At 49.0% G+C, this 17,587-nt stretch overlaps 7 protein-coding genes across 13 annotated transcripts; 4 read left to right on the forward strand and 3 right to left on the reverse strand.

The window, feature by feature from the left end:
• Window positions 1-10: 10 nt before the first annotated feature.
• Window positions 11-2,268, forward strand: FOIG_01403 (uncharacterized protein). Of its 2 annotated transcripts, XM_031198260.1 has the most exons (3): window positions 11-656; window positions 727-813; window positions 874-2,268. In XM_031198260.1, the coding sequence occupies exons 1-3, from the start codon at window positions 481-483 to the stop codon at window positions 1,400-1,402; spliced, it is 792 nt and encodes a 263-aa protein (XP_031074027.1). In that variant the 5' UTR covers window positions 11-480; the 3' UTR covers window positions 1,403-2,268. The 2 variants fall into 2 exon arrangements, with proteins under 2 accessions (XP_031074027.1, XP_031074026.1); XM_031198259.1 differs by having other exon boundaries at window positions 19-656; window positions 727-2,268.
• On the reverse strand, window positions 1,273-6,176 carry FOIG_01404 (uncharacterized protein). 3 transcript variants are annotated; one of them, XM_031198262.1, is made up of 8 exons: window positions 5,937-6,124; window positions 4,984-5,891; window positions 4,702-4,915; window positions 4,548-4,646; window positions 4,387-4,500; window positions 4,187-4,337; window positions 3,747-4,140; window positions 2,073-3,699 (listed from the first exon to the last, which is right to left on the reverse strand). In XM_031198262.1, exons 2-8 carry the CDS (start codon window positions 5,103-5,105, stop codon window positions 2,667-2,669), a joined length of 2,127 nt encoding a protein of 708 aa, XP_031074029.1. In that variant the 5' UTR covers window positions 5,106-5,891; window positions 5,937-6,124; the 3' UTR covers window positions 2,073-2,666. The 3 variants fall into 3 exon arrangements, with proteins under 3 accessions (XP_031074028.1, XP_031074030.1, XP_031074029.1); XM_031198261.1 differs by having other exon boundaries at window positions 1,273-3,699; window positions 4,984-6,176; XM_031198263.1 differs by having other exon boundaries at window positions 1,273-3,699; window positions 4,548-4,915; window positions 4,984-6,176.
• A 1,210-nt stretch (window positions 6,177-7,386) lies between these two features.
• On the forward strand, window positions 7,387-8,621 carry FOIG_01405 (uncharacterized protein; the record flags this gene model as incomplete). Its single annotated transcript, XM_031198264.1, has 3 exons — window positions 7,387-7,696; window positions 8,119-8,286; window positions 8,602-8,621. 3 exons carry the CDS (start codon window positions 7,387-7,389, stop codon window positions 8,619-8,621), a joined length of 498 nt encoding a protein of 165 aa, XP_031074031.1.
• A 2,126-nt stretch (window positions 8,622-10,747) lies between these two features.
• On the reverse strand, window positions 10,748-11,732 carry FOIG_01406 (DNA-directed RNA polymerase I, II, and III subunit RPABC5). 2 transcript variants are annotated; one of them, XM_031198266.1, is made up of 4 exons: window positions 11,591-11,732; window positions 11,476-11,537; window positions 11,339-11,425; window positions 10,748-11,284 (listed from the first exon to the last, which is right to left on the reverse strand). In XM_031198266.1, the coding sequence occupies exons 1-4, from the start codon at window positions 11,624-11,626 to the stop codon at window positions 11,227-11,229; spliced, it is 243 nt and encodes an 80-aa protein (XP_031074033.1). In that variant the 5' UTR covers window positions 11,627-11,732; the 3' UTR covers window positions 10,748-11,226. The 2 variants fall into 2 exon arrangements, with proteins under 2 accessions (XP_031074033.1, XP_031074032.1); XM_031198265.1 differs by having other exon boundaries at window positions 10,768-11,425.
• A 225-nt stretch (window positions 11,733-11,957) lies between these two features.
• On the forward strand, window positions 11,958-14,946 carry FOIG_01407 (uncharacterized protein; the record flags this gene model as incomplete). The annotated part of the gene is made up of 3 exons (XM_031198267.1): window positions 11,958-12,277; window positions 12,323-13,131; window positions 13,187-14,946. The coding sequence occupies 3 exons, from the start codon at window positions 11,958-11,960 to the stop codon at window positions 14,944-14,946; spliced, it is 2,889 nt and encodes a 962-aa protein (XP_031074034.1).
• A 492-nt stretch (window positions 14,947-15,438) lies between these two features.
• On the forward strand, window positions 15,439-16,659 carry FOIG_01408 (uncharacterized protein; the record flags this gene model as incomplete). Its single annotated transcript, XM_031198268.1, has 2 exons — window positions 15,439-15,638; window positions 15,690-16,659. 2 exons carry the CDS (start codon window positions 15,439-15,441, stop codon window positions 16,657-16,659), a joined length of 1,170 nt encoding a protein of 389 aa, XP_031074035.1.
• Window positions 15,561-17,584, reverse strand: FOIG_01409 (uncharacterized protein). Of its 3 annotated transcripts, XM_031198270.1 has the most exons (6): window positions 17,295-17,584; window positions 17,161-17,232; window positions 17,032-17,102; window positions 16,245-16,962; window positions 16,116-16,175; window positions 15,626-15,995 (listed from the first exon to the last, which is right to left on the reverse strand). In XM_031198270.1, the coding sequence occupies exons 1-4, from the start codon at window positions 17,301-17,303 to the stop codon at window positions 16,890-16,892; spliced, it is 225 nt and encodes a 74-aa protein (XP_031074037.1). In that variant the 5' UTR covers window positions 17,304-17,584; the 3' UTR covers window positions 15,626-15,995; window positions 16,116-16,175; window positions 16,245-16,889. The 3 variants fall into 3 exon arrangements, with proteins under 3 accessions (XP_031074036.1, XP_031074037.1, XP_031074038.1); XM_031198271.1 differs by lacking the exon at window positions 16,116-16,175 and having other exon boundaries at window positions 17,295-17,498; XM_031198269.1 differs by having other exon boundaries at window positions 15,561-16,962; window positions 17,295-17,498.
• Window positions 17,585-17,587: the final 3 nt, after the last annotated feature.

Here is a 17,587-nt window from a genome sequence, read left to right on the forward strand (position 1 = left end):
TCCACTTCTACGCTAGCACACCACAACACCACCTCCAAAGCTGCTTTTCTCTACAAATACAACAGATTCTTCTTTCTCTAGGGAAGCATTGATGATTAACCTTTATATGCTTTCTTTTATCCAATTGCACAATTTCATCCACGCTCAAGCTACGTCAGGATTCAGTGCCAGTTGTTAACTGGCAACTAATCGAAGTCTACAACTCTCGAGCCCCTAATCACAGCCTGTAGCAACATCAACGGCGCTGATTAACCCTCAACCGATCACCGAGTTCCTACCTACTTAAACATCAACCTCAGACATTCATTGTCTTTCTGTTCCCCCTGAACAACAACCTTTGCTCAACCGTCTATCACCTACAACCTCACAACACTCACCATCGCTGACCGCTCAGACATTTCTTGGACAGCTAGACTTTAGACTGCTCGACACTTTCAACACTTGTTCCACACCTTTGCTTCTTTTCTTACTTTTTTCAAGATGACCGGAAAACCAGTTTACAAACCTGACGAGATACGCTTTGCTTTAAGCCTTATGGAGAAAGACTTCTACAACGATGCAATATCCAACGCTTTTCGGGAACGATTCAATCGAGCACTTACAGACAACCAGATTCGATATTTGAGGAACAAATATGGCAAGGATCCTGACTATGGGTGAGTTGTCTCGTGCCAAAAGGGTCTTGCCACTTGCTTTTGAAATTAACTAACCGATATTTGCTCGTAGAGCTCCCCTTTGCAACAAGCAATCCAGGAAACGAAAGGAACGTCAACCTGACTCTGGAGCTGGTTCTTCCGCTTCGCCGGGCTCAGAGTACGTTTCGAATACCGCCCCGATGTCCCTTTCCACGTATCTCTCTAACCTAAAAAACAGAGGATCACCGACTGAAACCAAGAGAGCTCACCAAGGGTCTTTCAAAGCCTCAGCAGGACCTTCTCAACACCCCCAATACCAGTTTGGATCCCTTCCAACGCAATCACCAGTTAAATTCGAAGACATGAAGTCTCCCAGCCTGTCTTCCGCCCCCTTGTTCCACGAAGCACCAATGGCTCAGATGGGAAATCTTCGTTCACCACCTACAAACTCCTATAGCCTCTTTTCAGGAGCACCAGCTCAGGGAGGCTTCGGGGTTATACCTCCAGCTAACCCCTGGCAGACGCAAGCTAGGGCAAACTTCAACACCAACTTTTCCCCGATTAACACTCGTTTTGGTCAACAACAGATCAAGTCACCAGAACAGGGAAGCCCTGGGGGCTGTAATGCCGCACTATACCAGACACCTCATCAGTCACCTAACGTCCAGCCTTCATATGCCTCTTATCCGAGACAGCAGCCAACAGCTAGCTCTCACGCACCAGTCTCATCTTCGCAGCAGACCGTGGTCGTAGGGGGCGGAGCCTAGGAGCCCCCCGTTACCCAACACTCACCGTCCTTTAAGTTGGATATGCCCCTCTCCAACTTTTCTCAGCTTTCCGACTTTGTGTATCCCCAGCAGGTATCACCCACTGAAGAGCATAAGCAGGAGCAGGATCAGGAGCCTGAGATGGCCGGGCGAGATGACGTCGCCCCGGTGTACTGTGAGGAGTACTTCGAACCAGCTCAGCAAGCGGTTGAACAAAGCGAACCGCAACCCACCCAAGATCAGGATGAGGAAACTCCAGAGCAGAAAATCCCACAAGATCGCAAGCAATCTGCTGCTTCGGGCACTTCTGGCGACAGCAATGAGCACCAAGTTGCCAAATCAGGTTCCTCACACGACTCCAAGAACTAAAGTGGCGACGATGGGGATCAATGTGAACACGATCGATCCCAAGGTGCTCAATGCCACCTGAGATCTGAAGTTGCTCATCACCAAGTCGTGCTCCTGAGGTGGTAGCTGAATTGTCCCACATTGTGTACTATACTTGACATAACCCAGTCCCTGTGGACTGGCGATCTTTCAAATACCCTATTCCTTCTCCGTGATAGATCCGGGCCTCTTTGCCGCTCCTGAAGGCAGTGATTCGTCTTCCTTTGTTTGACCTATCCACAGACAGGATTACACGTTTGGCGAAAAACACCAGCTGAGCGTTCTGAGAATTGTTTTCCAAGGCTGCGGGCTTAATGCATATCACGAGGCGTTAAGGCCTGCCGCATGTGTTAGAGTTGATACCCAAGCTGAAATCCACAGAACTAGATAGGCAGAGACTCGGTTTGGATACCTAGTTCTTAGGCCACTTAGCACAACTAATTAAATAGCATGCACTTATCTCAATCCACTCGTGCCCTTTCAGATTCCTTAATTCCTGATGCGCCATACAATAAATCATAACATCTTGATATAAGCTTGGAGAATTGATTTATCCAAATATTTCTGGTCTTACCCTCCAGCTCTCTCATATCATCAACTCGCCCGCTAGAGCCTTCCTACAGGGTATCTCGTGCAAGTAGAAACGAACAGACCACCGCATAAACCTCTTCAGGATGTCTCTCCAATCTCTGATACAAAAATTGTGATGTGTGTGTAAGCATGCTGGCATAGAATAGTCCTTAAATCCTTGTGATCCGACTCCCAAAAACTCTTCAGTATGAAATAATAACATTAGACGTAACGTGGCATAAGTATAGGCAATTCGACGCAACCATTGCGTCGAAATAGAAGGTTATGAATATGGTTGAATAGCATGTTACACCACAATGCTGACGTTGCGACGTGTGTCGACCTCCTCAACCGGGAACTGGAAAACGACCTTGAAGAGATCTCGGAGATATGCATACCGCTGTGAACTCTTCATCATCATCTGAATACTCTTGGCCATCTCCTGGGCAGTAACGCGCTTGCCTCGGGCTGGCAAGGCGTGGTGTCTTGGAATTATGGCATCGGTAAGGACGGAGTTTTTGTACTGTGATAGCAATGTCGAGTGCGAGATCAGGGACCCAAACGATCCAGGAGGAAGATCCTGCACAAATTTCTGTAATGCAGCAGCAGCAGCTTTGGGCTCATGGATGGTATCACGATTGAAGCCAAGATTCATAGCAGCTCGGAGAACGAGTACCTTTGCACGCGTCACATTTGCATCTTCCGATGCAGCTGTAGTGGTGGCTGTGCTTGAAGTCCTGGTGCTGCTCTTTGAGTAGCTGGAAAGATTGGACGCGCTACTCGACCACCGGCCACGGCTATTGTCACTAGGAGTACCTAGGACAAGAATGTTGGGCATTGTTGGCGAACGACTCTGTGGAGAGATGGGCGTGTCTTCGAACTCGGTTACAGGGGTTTCTGGAACAGCTGGGTTTCTTGGTTTCTCTTCCTGTCGCCCACTCTTGACACTATCGTGCCTCGAATGGACTGAAGATGGGTTTGATCCTCGACTCTGTCGGCCGCTCTGATCGTTAAGATGCTGAGGAAATGCGTGCCCGGCTCGAGGTGTTCCCCTATCAGGTCGAACTTGTGTCCAGCTGTCTCGGAATACATCGCAGAGCTCCCAGCAGGCTTGGACAGTAGAGCTCAGCAGCTCCTCATCTGGGGGTCTTCCATCCCTTCTGTTCTGCCTGAGATTGAAGAGCATCTCTGCAAGTGCCCAACAGGCCCTGAGCAACTGATCGGTTTCCTCGGCTAGATCACTCCGTTGCTTCATTAGTCGATGACAAAGCGCGATGTAGAAGTCCAGTGTGCGTTCTCGGAACTGCTCCGGTAGGGTACCATCCTGAGCACTATAGAGGCTGCCAACTTGTTAGAGTAAGATCCATTACTTATTTGATGCACTTACTGGTTGTTGAGCTCAAAGCTAACACGCAAAACCGAGTCCGCTGCTTCATCATTACGCTGTCGGACATCGAATAGCGCTTGACAGAAATCGCGACACAAATCAAGGTTGACCTTGACATTGAAATTGCTCACGTCCTCATCTCGACTGTGGTAAAGCCGCTGACAAAGTTTCCAACATGTCCTCCATGCTTTTTCGTGGGCATCAGGAATGCCATTTTTGCCAAGAGCGCGGTTACGATTGATTGAACTGAGCTTAGACAAACTGTTGCACAAAGTCCAGCACTCAGCAAGAGTTGTTCGTAGAGTCTCGATCTCGTCTTGTTGCTGTGGTATCGGCATGGCTTCCGATTCATAGTCTTCGTCGTCACCTTCAGCCTCGGTTTGTTCGTCGATTTCTAAACAGATTAGCCATGTTCTGTGACGAAACTAGTATTTTCTTACTCTCGAGACTACTCGTACTACTCGAACGTAGCCGGGCCCCATCATCCAGCATGGATTGCAGGTCCTGAGCTCGGGGTGTGGCGCTGTCGATGCTGTACCGCACAGGGTTCACATCGGTTAAAATCGGAGGTCGAACGGGATGAGTCGATGTCTGATGACCGTTTAGTATATGGCATAAATTTAGGTCAAGGGTAGCAGACCTTCTCTTGTCCGCCATTGAGAGAGGCTAGGCTTTCAGCCTCTGATTTTGGAGATGTCCTTGGACTTGGCCCTTTTTGCTCCATGGCTGGAGGTGCGGCGGCAGCTGGAGCAGCCTGAATGGTGTTAAATGTGTCGGATCTAGAATGACGATGAAACTTACCCAGCTGGAAAAGCTTTCTGGTGCATGAATGACAGAAATAGCCTCCTCGTTGCTGGACTGGCGCACACTCTCCGGTAAGTTAGTTGTGAGCATTAAGAGCTGTGGTCAAGTTAGTTTATAGCCCAGAATGTCGGCGGTGCCCATTGTCACTGACCTCCGACCGACGGGTAGCCTTTCTATCACTAACTTCCTTCTCAATATCCTCTGAGACATCGTCCTCGATCTCGGTCGTTTCAGTACCATTAGATGTGACTGGAGAAGGACCCACAATGTCACTAGGACTCATGACATTGTAGGAGCTACTTGACATGCGATTGACAGAATTGGGTCGAAGTGAGGACGAATCGGTAGCAGGAGGAGGGGAAGAGCTAAGACATGGGTTAACAGAGATTCCAAGAGGTTTTACGTTAAGCGCATAGCTCCTAAGGCAACGTACAATGGTCTGAATGGAGAGCGACGGCTCTCATTCTCTGTGGGCGCAGACATGTCTGTCTGAGGGTAAACGAAAGGGAATTGTAGGCTTCCAGTCGATGACCTCAAAGGGGCTTCAAGGGCCATGACGGGAGCGTGGAGTTTCAAAATATTAAGCTACCCTGACGGTGGTAGTTGAGAGCTCCGATGGCAGAGGGGTCCTTAAGACAATTCGCAGCTCCAACCAAGCGTCGACGCAAGAAAGCCTTGCGATGCAGCAGTCCCAAGGTCGACAGACGATCGAAACCCGATGCAGGAGACAATTCGAGATTACCAACAGCTGTCGTGACAGCAAAAGAATAAAAGATGAGCTTGTCGGTTGGCGGTCGATGTGCGGTCGCGCGGCCAGTTAAGAGACCTATGGAATCGAGTGTGCTAAGATCGGGAGGCTGCGTAACTAGTCTGATCCAGTCGAACAGCAATAAGGAAAGATTGATGAAATAGAAACAATACAGAAGATCCAAATGCTGAATGAAGGGCTCAATGACACTCCGGCGACGAAGCAAGCAAGCAAGTTCGTCCAACGAAACCAGCTCACCAAAAGCCGAACCGAAGAGAGAGAATGGTTAGAATGGAGGGGGAAAGGTTTAAAGAAACAGGCAGAGCCAAAAGCTGGAGCACCAGCGGTTGCAACGACGGACTAAGGCAGACAGACAGACGCCAGTTTGACAGGGGTTCGTGAGACCGGGTCCCTTGTTCTCGCAGCCCTGCTACATTGGGGTGTTATGGGTCAGGTACTCAATTGTAGCTCTTGTTACTGTGAGAGTCAAGTAACAAATAAGCAGACAGCAGCGTTCAAGATATTTGTTGATGCCACCTTTGGTAGCTGTGAGCTGGCTTCAGAAGCTTGCTACCTTGTTACTTCTCTGCTACCTGTCCCGGTGAGCTGCCTTGAATTGTTATGGAGGGGGACCGTACATGCGGCCGGCGCTTGTCGGGAGCGCGATGGTTGGCGCGGTGGGAAACAAAGAGACGCGATAGTCGTTGAATAGGTATTGTGTATAAGGTCTTACAGAATTGCTTCGTCAATGGAATTGAAGCAATTCAATTCTTAGAGTGATCCAAAGACTGCAATTATGACTTGACCAGATTTATGTTTGTTAACGGCTCACCAGACTGAGCAGGAAAAGATAGAATGTTGCGGAACGTGAACTAAAAGACGGTTGGATCATGAATGGGGCGTGGCCCAGCTGATGGAATATGGGAGGTGTGGATATCGATCAAGCTGGTAGCAGGAGGGGCTCTGCGGCTAGGACGCAACCTGTGACACTTGATGCTCCTGGAGAGTAGCTAAAAGAAAATACAGCCTAGACAACTCTGAAAGTCTGAATTGTCTTGCCGAGACAAGGCAGCGAGCGGGTGGGCCAGTTGTGTGGATCAAGGCGCAGATGGGACTTTAGAGAGGAGGGTGAAGTTGGGGGCCAGAGATGTTGAGTTGTTAGGTAGTTGCTTGGTTTCTTTTGAACAGTCTGACCAAGAATTTCTGCCGAGGGTGATGGGTTGATACTGATGAGTGCCAATGCCGTCCCGAGATGGGTTTCCCAAGTGATTTGAAAGGCTTGAATCTAAGTTCAATATATCGAGGTGTGGCAGAAGCCGTCGACTTGCAGCATCGGGGTGTTGAAATTGGATGCTTAGGGTGAATGGATGGAGCGGCTAATCGTGAGTGGTCTGTCCTCCTGGACCACTTCAAGCGACTTTCAACAAGGCCTTCTTGTCTCTGGCTATTGTGTTGAGTAGAATAGGGTGTGGTCAATGCAACCTATTGATGACTCCCCTGTGTGTATTGCAGTGGCTCTTATTATGCAGAGAAGTCGATTCAATCATTGTACTTGCTCATGAAAAAGCCGAATTGAATCAATTGCAGATGACTGGCATACATGTACGTCGAGATTGGCGCTGGGCTGAGAAAAAATGTATCTCTGATGAAAACTAACAACATCGTTGTGTAAGTCTAAAGCATTACCGTTGGCGGAAGGAGAGGCTGGAGGGTTGACGAATGGACCATAGATCGGGGGACGGGAGGCCCACTCTGGTTAGCACCTGCCCTACGTACAGATCGCAATCGTCAGTGTTCCCGCGGTAGGTACATTCGATGCCAGCTACCTTAATCAAGCCAGATGGTTGAGGTTAGGTATAGGGATAATTTCCACCTTCGGGCTGTCTTTTTCGTCTTTGGATCATTATTCCATCTTTCTGTATAGCAACATAAGTCAGTTGCCAGCCCCTTTGTCCCGACTTGCCAATCTTGATAAACAACTGACAGCAACTACTTCTGCAAGTATATTTGCCCGTCACTTTGCGCTCAACTTAACAGCTCTGCACTGCTACAAGACAACCATAAGAGAGAACTTCCAGCCGCCCGCCCATGACATGGAGCCAGTCAAACCCCAGACAGTTGGCCAGGGTGGATGGATCGTGGCTCCAAAACTCGTGGGGCACATTAAAAAAAGGACAGGCGTCGGCGCTTAACTCATGGTGGGACTGGCCAATCCTCCGAAGTCCCCCACTTGCATTGCTTCCACCAACGACCTGGAACTGTCCAATGCTATGCTTCATGGTGCTTTGTGTTCGACAAGCTACAATGAACTTCCGAGCTTTCCTCCCAAGTTCAGCCGTACAGTACTATGGCTACAAAGTCGATGCCATGTGCCATGGCCCGCTGCACGGCATCAACGGTACGGAATGTGACACCCAATGCTGTATACGTATTTAGCATGATCGACAACCTAAAATCGGAATCCCAACCAGCTTCATGTTTGGAAAGGACATAGACATACGGTGGGAGTCTTGAGTTTTGGGGACAACGCCCAACATGGTCTTGAGTTACTTTGCTTGAGAGCGTGTGACGTGACTGACGATTCAGCCGGCTGACAGCGTTCCGACTTAATGCTTTATCGGTAGCCCTCAAAAGACATGCTGGTTCGATACAGTCTCCATTGCTTTTCAGATGACACTCCATCCGAATTACCTGAGGATGGAGTAGAACAACTGTGGTCGGTGAGGCAGAATTCTTCGTCCACTTCCGCAGTTAGCTTGAGGAGTGGCCCTCTCTCCCCATCACTCCAGAAGTCAATGGCAATACTACTCATAATGCTAGGCCTTCACGATGGTGCTTCTAAACGCCCAGGGCTCGCAGGGGTACGACCAGGATGTAGAACAAGCCAATCAATAACCCAAACCTCAGAACCCGGCGAACCCAGCAGTCTGGTCACGGCGGCTTTGGCAACGCTAAAACGAGCCGGTGGCCCCACCACCCCGGGTTGCAGTATGTCCTTTGTGACGCACAGTTCGCTTGCTCTGGAACATGACTCTCGTGGCAGGCGGTTCAACAATGTCCAGATGCCAGCAGTTTGGCAAAGCAACATCAGAAGATTCGAACAAATACTAGAATATGCTTGAGCTAGGCCCTCTAGTCAATCTCTCTTCCCCTTGGCTTTTCAACCCTAACCGCCATGGCCTCTAGAGCCTATCACTCACTCACTGTCTGGTCACTTCAAGGTATGGAGAACGGACAAGGACACATATACAATCATCTTCAGTTCTTTCTTGTTTATGACTGCCAGAGAACTAACACCATAAGTGGATTCTGTGCCCATTTAGAGAAAATGACCAATCCATTCGCTTATAATCAGACCAACACAACCAGCCCACGAGCTCATGCAAACTAAGAGGAGGTTTCCAATTTTATTTTCCCGGGCTGAACCTTCGGCTAGGTTTACAACAAGAGGAATGACTACGAGACCAAGACTGTATTGTTTGCTACTACCCATGTTGTGACAGACAACATCGTCTGGGGTCTGAATCCTAGTAGCCAATTTAGCGTGGTGATAGCCCAACGCCTGTTGCGTTGTTTTAGTTATCACAGCGCTAGACAGATTCTCGGAATTGTATTCACGATCGCCAATCCAGCCAGCCGGTGCGGGGACTCCCAGCCCTTGTTAACCGGTTGAATAGGTGTTGATGCACCCTTGACAGCTCCACGAGTTCACCTCGAGATTCTGAATGGTGCAAGCTTTGTACTCCTACTGAGCCGGGGATCTTTCTCGATTCTTTTCTCGAACCCAAGAGCAGGGTTGCGGTGTGGATTTACCCCTTCCGGAACACATCCCGCGGTCCACCGCCGCAGAGGTCAGAATGTTCAGATGTGACCCAACAAGGAGGGCTACGTACATCGCGAATACACGACATATGAAGATGTGCTTTTAATATATGGAATAGATTTACTAAACACCATAACAAGAACTTTGAGCCCGAAGTGGACTTCCGAGTATGCACGAAAACGCCGTGGAGGGAAGCACAGAATGCAGTGCATAAGCGCCAGCCTGACTAGACCTTTGACACTTAGACACTCTTCTCTTTGGCTCGAGGTTGTTTGTTTATCGTGTTGTACAGCTCGATGACTCAAGCTTTCCACTTGCGGTAACCAGTCCGTCTATGCGGTCTGTCTAGGATCAAGATCGTGTTGGTCGATCAGCATAAGAAAAAGAAAAGCGCGGTTGCTGGCCAAGCTTGTTACTACACAACCAGGTCGCTTGGGTGTGGTAAGTGTTTTCCGACCTGCTTGGAGGATCCTTAATTGTTGTTACTATACCACAGCACATCTGTCCATGAAATACATCGTTACCCATGACCTTGCGGCCCGAACAGCCACACACACTGGACGGGCTCTTCCGAACCAACACCTCTTTGTCTTATTTTCATTGTCTGCTCCATGACTCTGAGATGTCTACTCCGCTGATAGCAGGGCGGCCTGAGGTACTGAATAGGTCGAGCGACTTGATTACAGCCAAGATTGGAAATTCATGACGGGCCTCAAAGAGAGACCACCTGCTAGTGCATTGGCCTTCAGAAACTCCCGATCTTTTGGAAACCAGGTCCAAGTCACATGTTGTGAGACTCGGGCGTGGTGACTGGCTTGCAGCCTGGCTTTGGTCTATATCATTGTTCCTACCGTCAAAGTGGTGGAAGGGTCGGAACTCAAATAATGGGCTTGAATAAAGGTAACTCTCGTGCCAAGATACTAGAAAGTCATTATCATCCTTGTCATTCACATAGCAAAAGGCCAGCCAAATTCTTGAGTCTCTTTATGACAAGCTTTTCATTGCTTCGGACGTATAGATTAGGACAGCCTTGTTGAATTGTTCTCAGTCTCGCTTCAGAAGGGAAACTCGATTCACTTTAGCCCTGGTAGACAGGTATCGCGATGTAAAGCGAAAGCGTCGCATCCCCTTTACACTGTTGTCGGGCACTAGGGCAAGAAGTTACAGGATCGACAGCAAAAGGGTAACCATGCTATAATAGAACAGGTATAGACCCCAGAGACATGAGAGCTTCAACCAACATTCGGGTGTGTTGTCATACTTGTTGGCCTTGCAAGAGACTGTTGGCTCGATGCAATCGCCCGCTTCCTTCTGCAAGCACACAATTTTGAGGACAACCAACACATTTGAGTGAATTTCCGAGGTCTTCGAGTGAGGCCAGACCATAGAGGCAAACAAGAAAACTCAATTCCAGCACCTTGCAAATCAGGTGAGACTGAGAATATGCGTGCCAGTTTAACTAGCCTCTTCTGGCTTCCCATAGATGTTGGCATGCTGTCTAACAACATGGGCCATCTCCTGATTCCTGCTCGTTGTTCCTCGCCGCAACTTGACATCCACCGCTCTTTGCGCACAGGCCTCAACAAGGGCGGGAGTGTTGCGGTAGTAGTCTGAGAATTAAATCCCAGTACTCAATGGCATAGTGCCGAGAAGAGGCAAGAAAACTTAGGACCTCTATCTTAAGTAACGAAAAGAATCAGGTAAGTTTAGTATATCTTAGCAAGCCATTATTAGACCAGTTTATTTTAGCACCCTGATTTCATGCCAGAAGTTTTCCTGCTCCCTGAGGAGTGCATAAGGACCTCCTGCCGGAAGGGAATACATGCAGGACAAAGGGCCTACCAAGAGCCAACCGTTTCTTTTGAAGGGAAGCATGAGTAAGGATGGTGGAGAAGGATCCAGTGAAAACACAGATCAATATCTTGACAGTCTCGAAAGTGTCTGTATAGGGGGCACCGTAGATTTTGAGGACTCGTGCTCTCGTATTTGAAACTGATCAATTCATTGCCTTCCTTGCGCCGTCAAAGTGACATATTTCGGCAAGATTCCCTTAACGCCAAACCATACACAACCGTTCTTTCGCTGCTTCTTTGCCACTACGCATTTTATGAGTACTGAACGCCAAGGTTCTGCTTCTTCTCGCTTCGGCCATCAGGAGTGTACCTAAAGAGAGTTAGAAATCGCGTATGTAATGGTATCTGGACGGTCGTGTCGTACTTGAGAAGCTTCTCGATAAGGTCAACGTGGGTCATGATCATGCGGCGGCAGCAGTATCGCTTCAGACCGAGCTCGTCCATAGCATCGCTACAAATCGTTAGATATCCAACAGTATAAAGAGACAAGAGCCAGCTTACCCATCGGTCTTACGGGGATCTGCGATCAGTTGAAGATAGCGCTCCCAGAGGTCACCAGTGACCTACATTCCAAATTAGTAATCAGCGCCTGGCGCATCGCGGCTGAAGATCCTACCTTTCCACAGGAGAAGCAGCGGATGGGAATAATCATTTTGATGTAATATGGTGAGTGCGCAGGTTCGTCGGATGCGTCCAAAAGAATTGCGACAAGAGCAGGAGGCACGTTACAAAGAAAGCTTGCGATAGTTTGGCGTCGTAGTAGGACTACGAAAATAAATTCTAGCTCCGTTATTTTTCCGACGGAGCGCTTATCTTATCAGCAACTTTTTTCGCAAGCGGGACCAAAATTTCTGCGAACCTTTACCCAGTAGAAGCATATCCAGCAGGACAACTTCGTCACTTTTCTCTCCGTCGACGAATTGTTAAAAGAAAGTCGCAAGCACACGAAATTGATCTCGTGCAGAGAGAAGAAGGTGGCGAAAATGGCCGGCCACAAGAGCCCCCGAACAAAAAACGATCCGACCAAGAAGCGCAAACGCGATGTGACGGAGAACGATTCGAGAACCAAGAGGCTAAGAGCTGAACGAAAGGCGAACAAAATCAATGGAACTAAGCTTGAGAACGACAGTGGCAATGGCGTGGTTGCTGAGGTGAACGGTATTTCTGGAGCTCTGGCAGAGGCTGGAACTCTGGAGATCGAAATTGTTCGCCAGTTCGACGATACAGAGGCAGGATGGCGCGTTTCGAAGCCTATGGGTGGCAGGATGCTTGATATCGATCCCGTATTGACAGAAAATGAGCAGTAAGTCTCAATTTCTGCTAGTACTGGCCTAGCTAACCTTCATAGATTCCTCATTATTGCATACAACACATCTATCCAGGTGTACTCGGCAGCCGATTCACTCCTTGTTCGACGAATCCCCATTACTGCAGCCGAAACTTCCGACGACAAGGCTGCAGCACCCGCGCATATCGTCGCCATGAGGCAAGCAAAGCAAAACTCCAATATCGTCTGGGTGGCTACCTCTGACGGCCGCGTTTGTGAAGTCGATTGGACAACCTCCAAGACCCCCGAATTCTTCCAGACCCAATCCAAGACTGCAACTGCCATGGCCCTCGTTACGAAAAAGGTCTCTGGCAAAGTTCAGGAGATCATATTTGTAGCAGAATCAGATAAACCAGGCCGAATTGAGGTTGTCGCATACCCAGCCTCAACAACGGAGTCTGAGCACAAGGTTCTCTTCGTTATGAAGAAGCCTGGTAATGGCCTGCAGTTGCTTGAGACTAGTGAAGATGGCCACCTGGTTGGCGCCATTAACGACCGCCTTTTCTTTGGCGTTCCATCACAGCGACAATTCGATAACCTGGCTTCTTTGGATTACGAGATTTATACCTTCGATATTCCCGACTTGGTCAGCGCCCTTGACCTGAGAGTATATCCTAGACCAGTGACTAGCGGAAAGAAATCGCGACAGGAAGCCGCTCCTGTTCTGGATATCATTGTTGGTGGTGCCCGTGGTTCAATTTACCTCTACCATGATGCGCTTGCTCGAAGCCAGGCGCTTGCAAAGTCAGGATCTGATAAGGAGCCTATTCAAGCACAAAACTTTCATTGGCACCGCAGAGCGGTGCACGCCCTGAAGTGGTCGCGCGATGGTACGAAACTCTACACTGCACACGAAGCCTCGAGGATTGTACTGACATATCGCAGGTAATTATGTAATTTCAGGAGGTTCTGAAAATTCTCTCGTTCTATGGCAAATGGATACGGGAAAGAAGGATTTTCTTCCCCATCTTTCTGGCAGCGTGGAGAACATCACAGTTTCTGCCAACGGCTCCTCATATGTTGTTCACCTCGACGATAACTCAGTCATGGTCATTTCGACCGCTGAGATGAAGCCTACAGCATACATCGCTGGTATTCAGTCGGCCGCCGTCAACGTCACTACACCCAAGGATCTTCTCGTTCAGCGAACATGGACAACACCTGCGAGCGTACAGCGACCTATCCCAGCTGTAATTAGCCCTACTGATCAGTCGAGACTACACGTCTGTGTGGGTAATGGCCGGCAGGCTACTATGTCTGGAGGGTTCTCTGCACCTTTACTTCAGACCTTTGATCTTGAGACTTTCCGAAGTGTCTCCAAGCAAGCTTTGGCTCGCACACAGCCAACAGATGTCAACATCACGAACAAGGGCCACCCTATCGAAGAGCCACTCATTACTCACCTAGCGTTCTCAGCTGACGGAGCGTGGCTTGCTAGTGTTGACACCTGGGAGCCATCACAACGAGACGTGGACAACGTTATCAGCGATGCCAAGGACCAGTTCATTCAAGAGCGACGAGAGGTGTATCTCAAGTTCTGGGAAGCACAAGAAGGCGAGGAGCAGATTGCTCTTGTCTCCAGGATTAATGCCCCTCATGCTACAAATCGCAACGAGGCAGTTCTCGACTTAGCCTCGAACCCAGTCTCGACATGCTTCGCAACTATTGGTACCGACGGCAATGTTCGATTGTGGCGCCCCAAGACAAGATCTCAGAATGGAGTTGTAGTGAAGGGGCCTAACGGTCGCGAGGTCTTCACTTGGAGTTGCTCTCAGATTATTGCTGTGGGTGACGGTATTCCTCAAGACGGCGTGATCGACCTCCCCGAGTCTGGTGTTGTTCAAGAGCCCCAAGGAAGTATCGCCTTCTCGGAAGATGGCTCAACTCTCTTCGTGGCTTTCGGAACAGCTGGCTCCGGTGTAGTCTACGTGATTGATGCTGCGTCAGGCGATGTGGTTAAGACCCTCGAAGGCCAATGGAAAGGTCAATTGCGATCTATCCGTGCGCTTTCGCCTTTCGTCATTATCCTATCAGATGAACTGCGCGTTTATGACGTTGTCAGTGATGAGCTACGATATGGTGTTGTGATACCACAGTCCAAGGCCAATGCTCTTCTTCAGCTGGCTGTTGATCACACTTCCGGTCACTTTGCCCTGGCTCTGCCAGCTAATGAGGGTTCTCTCATTGCAGTTTTCCAGCCTGGGGATATCGAGCCCCTGTTAGTGCGTAACACGCCTCAAAGGATTGTCAGTTTGGTTTCTGCTCCTGAGACAAGTGGTTTCATCGCTCTGGATGATGCTGCTCAAGTCTGGGTGGCTGCCGAGGGATCAGACCCTTCATCTCTTGCAACCGTCCAGCCTCTTGAGGACCTCCGCCTCGAGGGCATTGATGTTAATCGTAATGAGGCTGATCTTCTCGATGAGGACGAGGATATGGCAAGCGATGTTGACGATGCCGAGGCCGAGCCTGTGACTGAGCCTGAAGATGTCGAGATGGAAGATGATGACTCTCACCCAAGCGTGATTCAACAACAACATCTAGCAGACATCTTTGACGCTGCACCAGCATTTGCTGCGCCTCCGATCGAGGATTTGTTTTACAAGGTTACGGGCCTGCTCGCGACAAAGCCTCTTTCAGCATCATGAAAGGAAGAAATTGGTATGTAATAAGGCGTGTTAAAAAAGCTAGAATGTTTTTTTGTTACAGAGGAGTATGTATAAATCAAACTAGACAGTCATGGTCTAGTCGCATGGGGTCTTGGGAAGTTAGATGATCGCAGCGCCGGCGTTGAGCAGGTCTGGAATACTAGCTATTCATTCAGTTTGTATATGCATCTGGAGTATGGCCGACATCGGCGTGATTGAAAGAAGAGGCAATCGCCAAAATAGCCCGGCATCTCTCGGGAATCGGTTGCAGATGCGGGGACTTGACTTGACTTGGAGACGAAGGAGAAGAGGAGAAAAAGGTGTATTTGGGTGGACCAATCGCGCCATGGCATGAGGAGGTGATGGGTAATCAATCAGTCGATCTATTGACTTGACTTTGACTACCTTGGAGTGAAAGATACCAAGTTATTTATCAACAAGTTACAACATTAACTATTTTACTACTTTGCTTGTCCAACTTGGCATATAGAAATGTCGTTTACGTCTATTCCAATTCTGGACCTAGCTGCGGCTCAGGATCCCGCTACCAAGCCTCAGTTTCTAAAGGAACTTCGTCATGCGTTAATGGAAGTTGGCTTCTTGTATCTCAAGAATGTTGGCATCTCGGATGAGTTGTTTCAGAAGATCATTGAACTTGGAAAGGGTTTCTTTGACATTCCCGAGGAAGAGAAGTGAGTGATGAGTGACATTATCATGATCTGATGGCTCACTAACTCGTCCAGACTCAAGATTGAGATGAAGAATGCGCCCTCTTTCCTAGGCTACTCTCGTCTCTCAGCGGAGATCACAGCTGGAGAGATTGATCATCGTGAACAAATTGATCTCTCAACAGAGCATCCTATCCCTGGGCCTGGTGCTCCTCTATATCGTAACCTGTTAGCACCCAATCAATGGCCATCCGAGGACTCGTTGCCTGAGTTCCGCAAAGTGTATACAGACTACATGGAGCGCATGGGCAAGATCTCAATTGAGTTTACGTCTCTCATCGCCGAAGCTATTGAACTTCCCAGCGACGCCTTTGATAAATACTTTGACGAAGATCAGCAACACAAGCTCAAGATTGTCAAGTACCCCGATGCAAAGGAACTCGGCATCGAAGGAAACGTGCAGGGCCAGGGCGTAGGTCCTCACAAAGACAGCATGCTTACAAGCTATCTCCTCCAGGCGACATCGCACAAGGGTCTTCAAGTACAGAACGTTCGAGGCGACTGGATTGACTGTGAGCCAATACCCGAAACCCTCGTCGTTGCTATCGGCCAAGGCTTAGAGGCACTTACACAAGGCGTCTGTGTCTCTACAACACATCGTGTCCTCTCCCCCGCTGCCGGCTCAGGTGCACGCTTCTCTATTCCCTTCTTCCAAGGCGTGCGCATGAGCGCTGAGTTTGAAGATCTGGAGAAAGTTGGCGTTGGTCTTGTACCAGAGGAAGTACGGGAGCAGCGTCGCAAGATCGTGGAGCGCAATGGCGGACGTATTGATGATGTCGAGTTTACTTTCCGAGCTGGCGGTGCTTCAAAGACGCTTGGTGAGGCAACATTGCGAAATCGGGTCAAGAGTCATCCTGACGTTGGAGAGCGCTGGTATCCTGATATTCTGGCTAGCATCCGTGAGGAACAGGCGAAGGCGAAGCAGCAGAAGGAGGCTGCAGCACCAGTCGTGAAAGCGCCCCCAAAGGCTGTAGAGGCTCATTAGGTAGCAGATGGCAAACACAGAGGAATGGCAAGAATGTGCAAAAAAAGAGCCGCGTAAAATTTATATCCATCATGAGTCCCTTGATCTCGTCTTGTCTCGTATCCCCATTCTCGTCTAGGCTATCGCGCCACAGTACGCCTCGCTTCGCTAAACATTTCCCATTTTCCAGTTGTTTTCTTGACTTTTCTCTTCTCGTACGATACCATCATGTCAACACATAGTGTTATGGTCTATGCGACTTGGACGTTGGGGAAGCAGTCGGCAATGGTCTTGCTGTGCTTGTTCTCGGCATGCTCTTTCAGACTGGAGAGGAAGTATTAGTTAGGATGATGGAGAAACAGAGGAGATCGGTGGGTATTTTGGTGGACATACGCAGGGGCCTTTGTGGTCTTGAGGAAGGTAGATTTGCAGATCTGGCACTGAATATCACAAGCCTTCTCGTTCTATTTGGTCATGTTAGCAAAAGATACTGCAAGTTCTAGAGTACAGTCTGTAACTCACCACTTTGAGCTGGGACTTGGCAGTGTTCTTGTCCTTAGCATTGCGCTCGCGCTTCTGTTGAGCCTTGGCACCCTGAAACCTCCATGTCAGCACAAGGTATCGTTTATGATCGCATCTGAATCCTCTTAGCTTACGTTACCCATGTTTGCGATTTGGACTGGTTGTTAAGAAGAGGGTGTGTTGCGTTATGTGGACTAGGAGAATTTGGTATAGACTGGTGGTGTTGGAAGGTCAAAGGTGTAAGTGAGTAAGAATTAAGAGGATGGATTGGATGCGATTATGCAGAAGAAAACCCGTAAAAACGGAAAACGGAGGGGTCACTTTTTTTTTTTCTCCTCTCTTAGCTGTCGCCCTTTTCGGACAGGCCGTTATCTAACCGCTCTCAGGGTCTAGGCCGTTCCATCCTGGGATTGGCATCGACGGGCAT

The sequence above is a fragment of the Fusarium odoratissimum genome (genome assembly GCF_000260195.1).
Source record: "Fusarium odoratissimum NRRL 54006 unplaced genomic scaffold supercont1.1, whole genome shotgun sequence".
NCBI lineage: Eukaryota > Fungi > Ascomycota > Sordariomycetes > Hypocreales > Nectriaceae > Fusarium > Fusarium odoratissimum.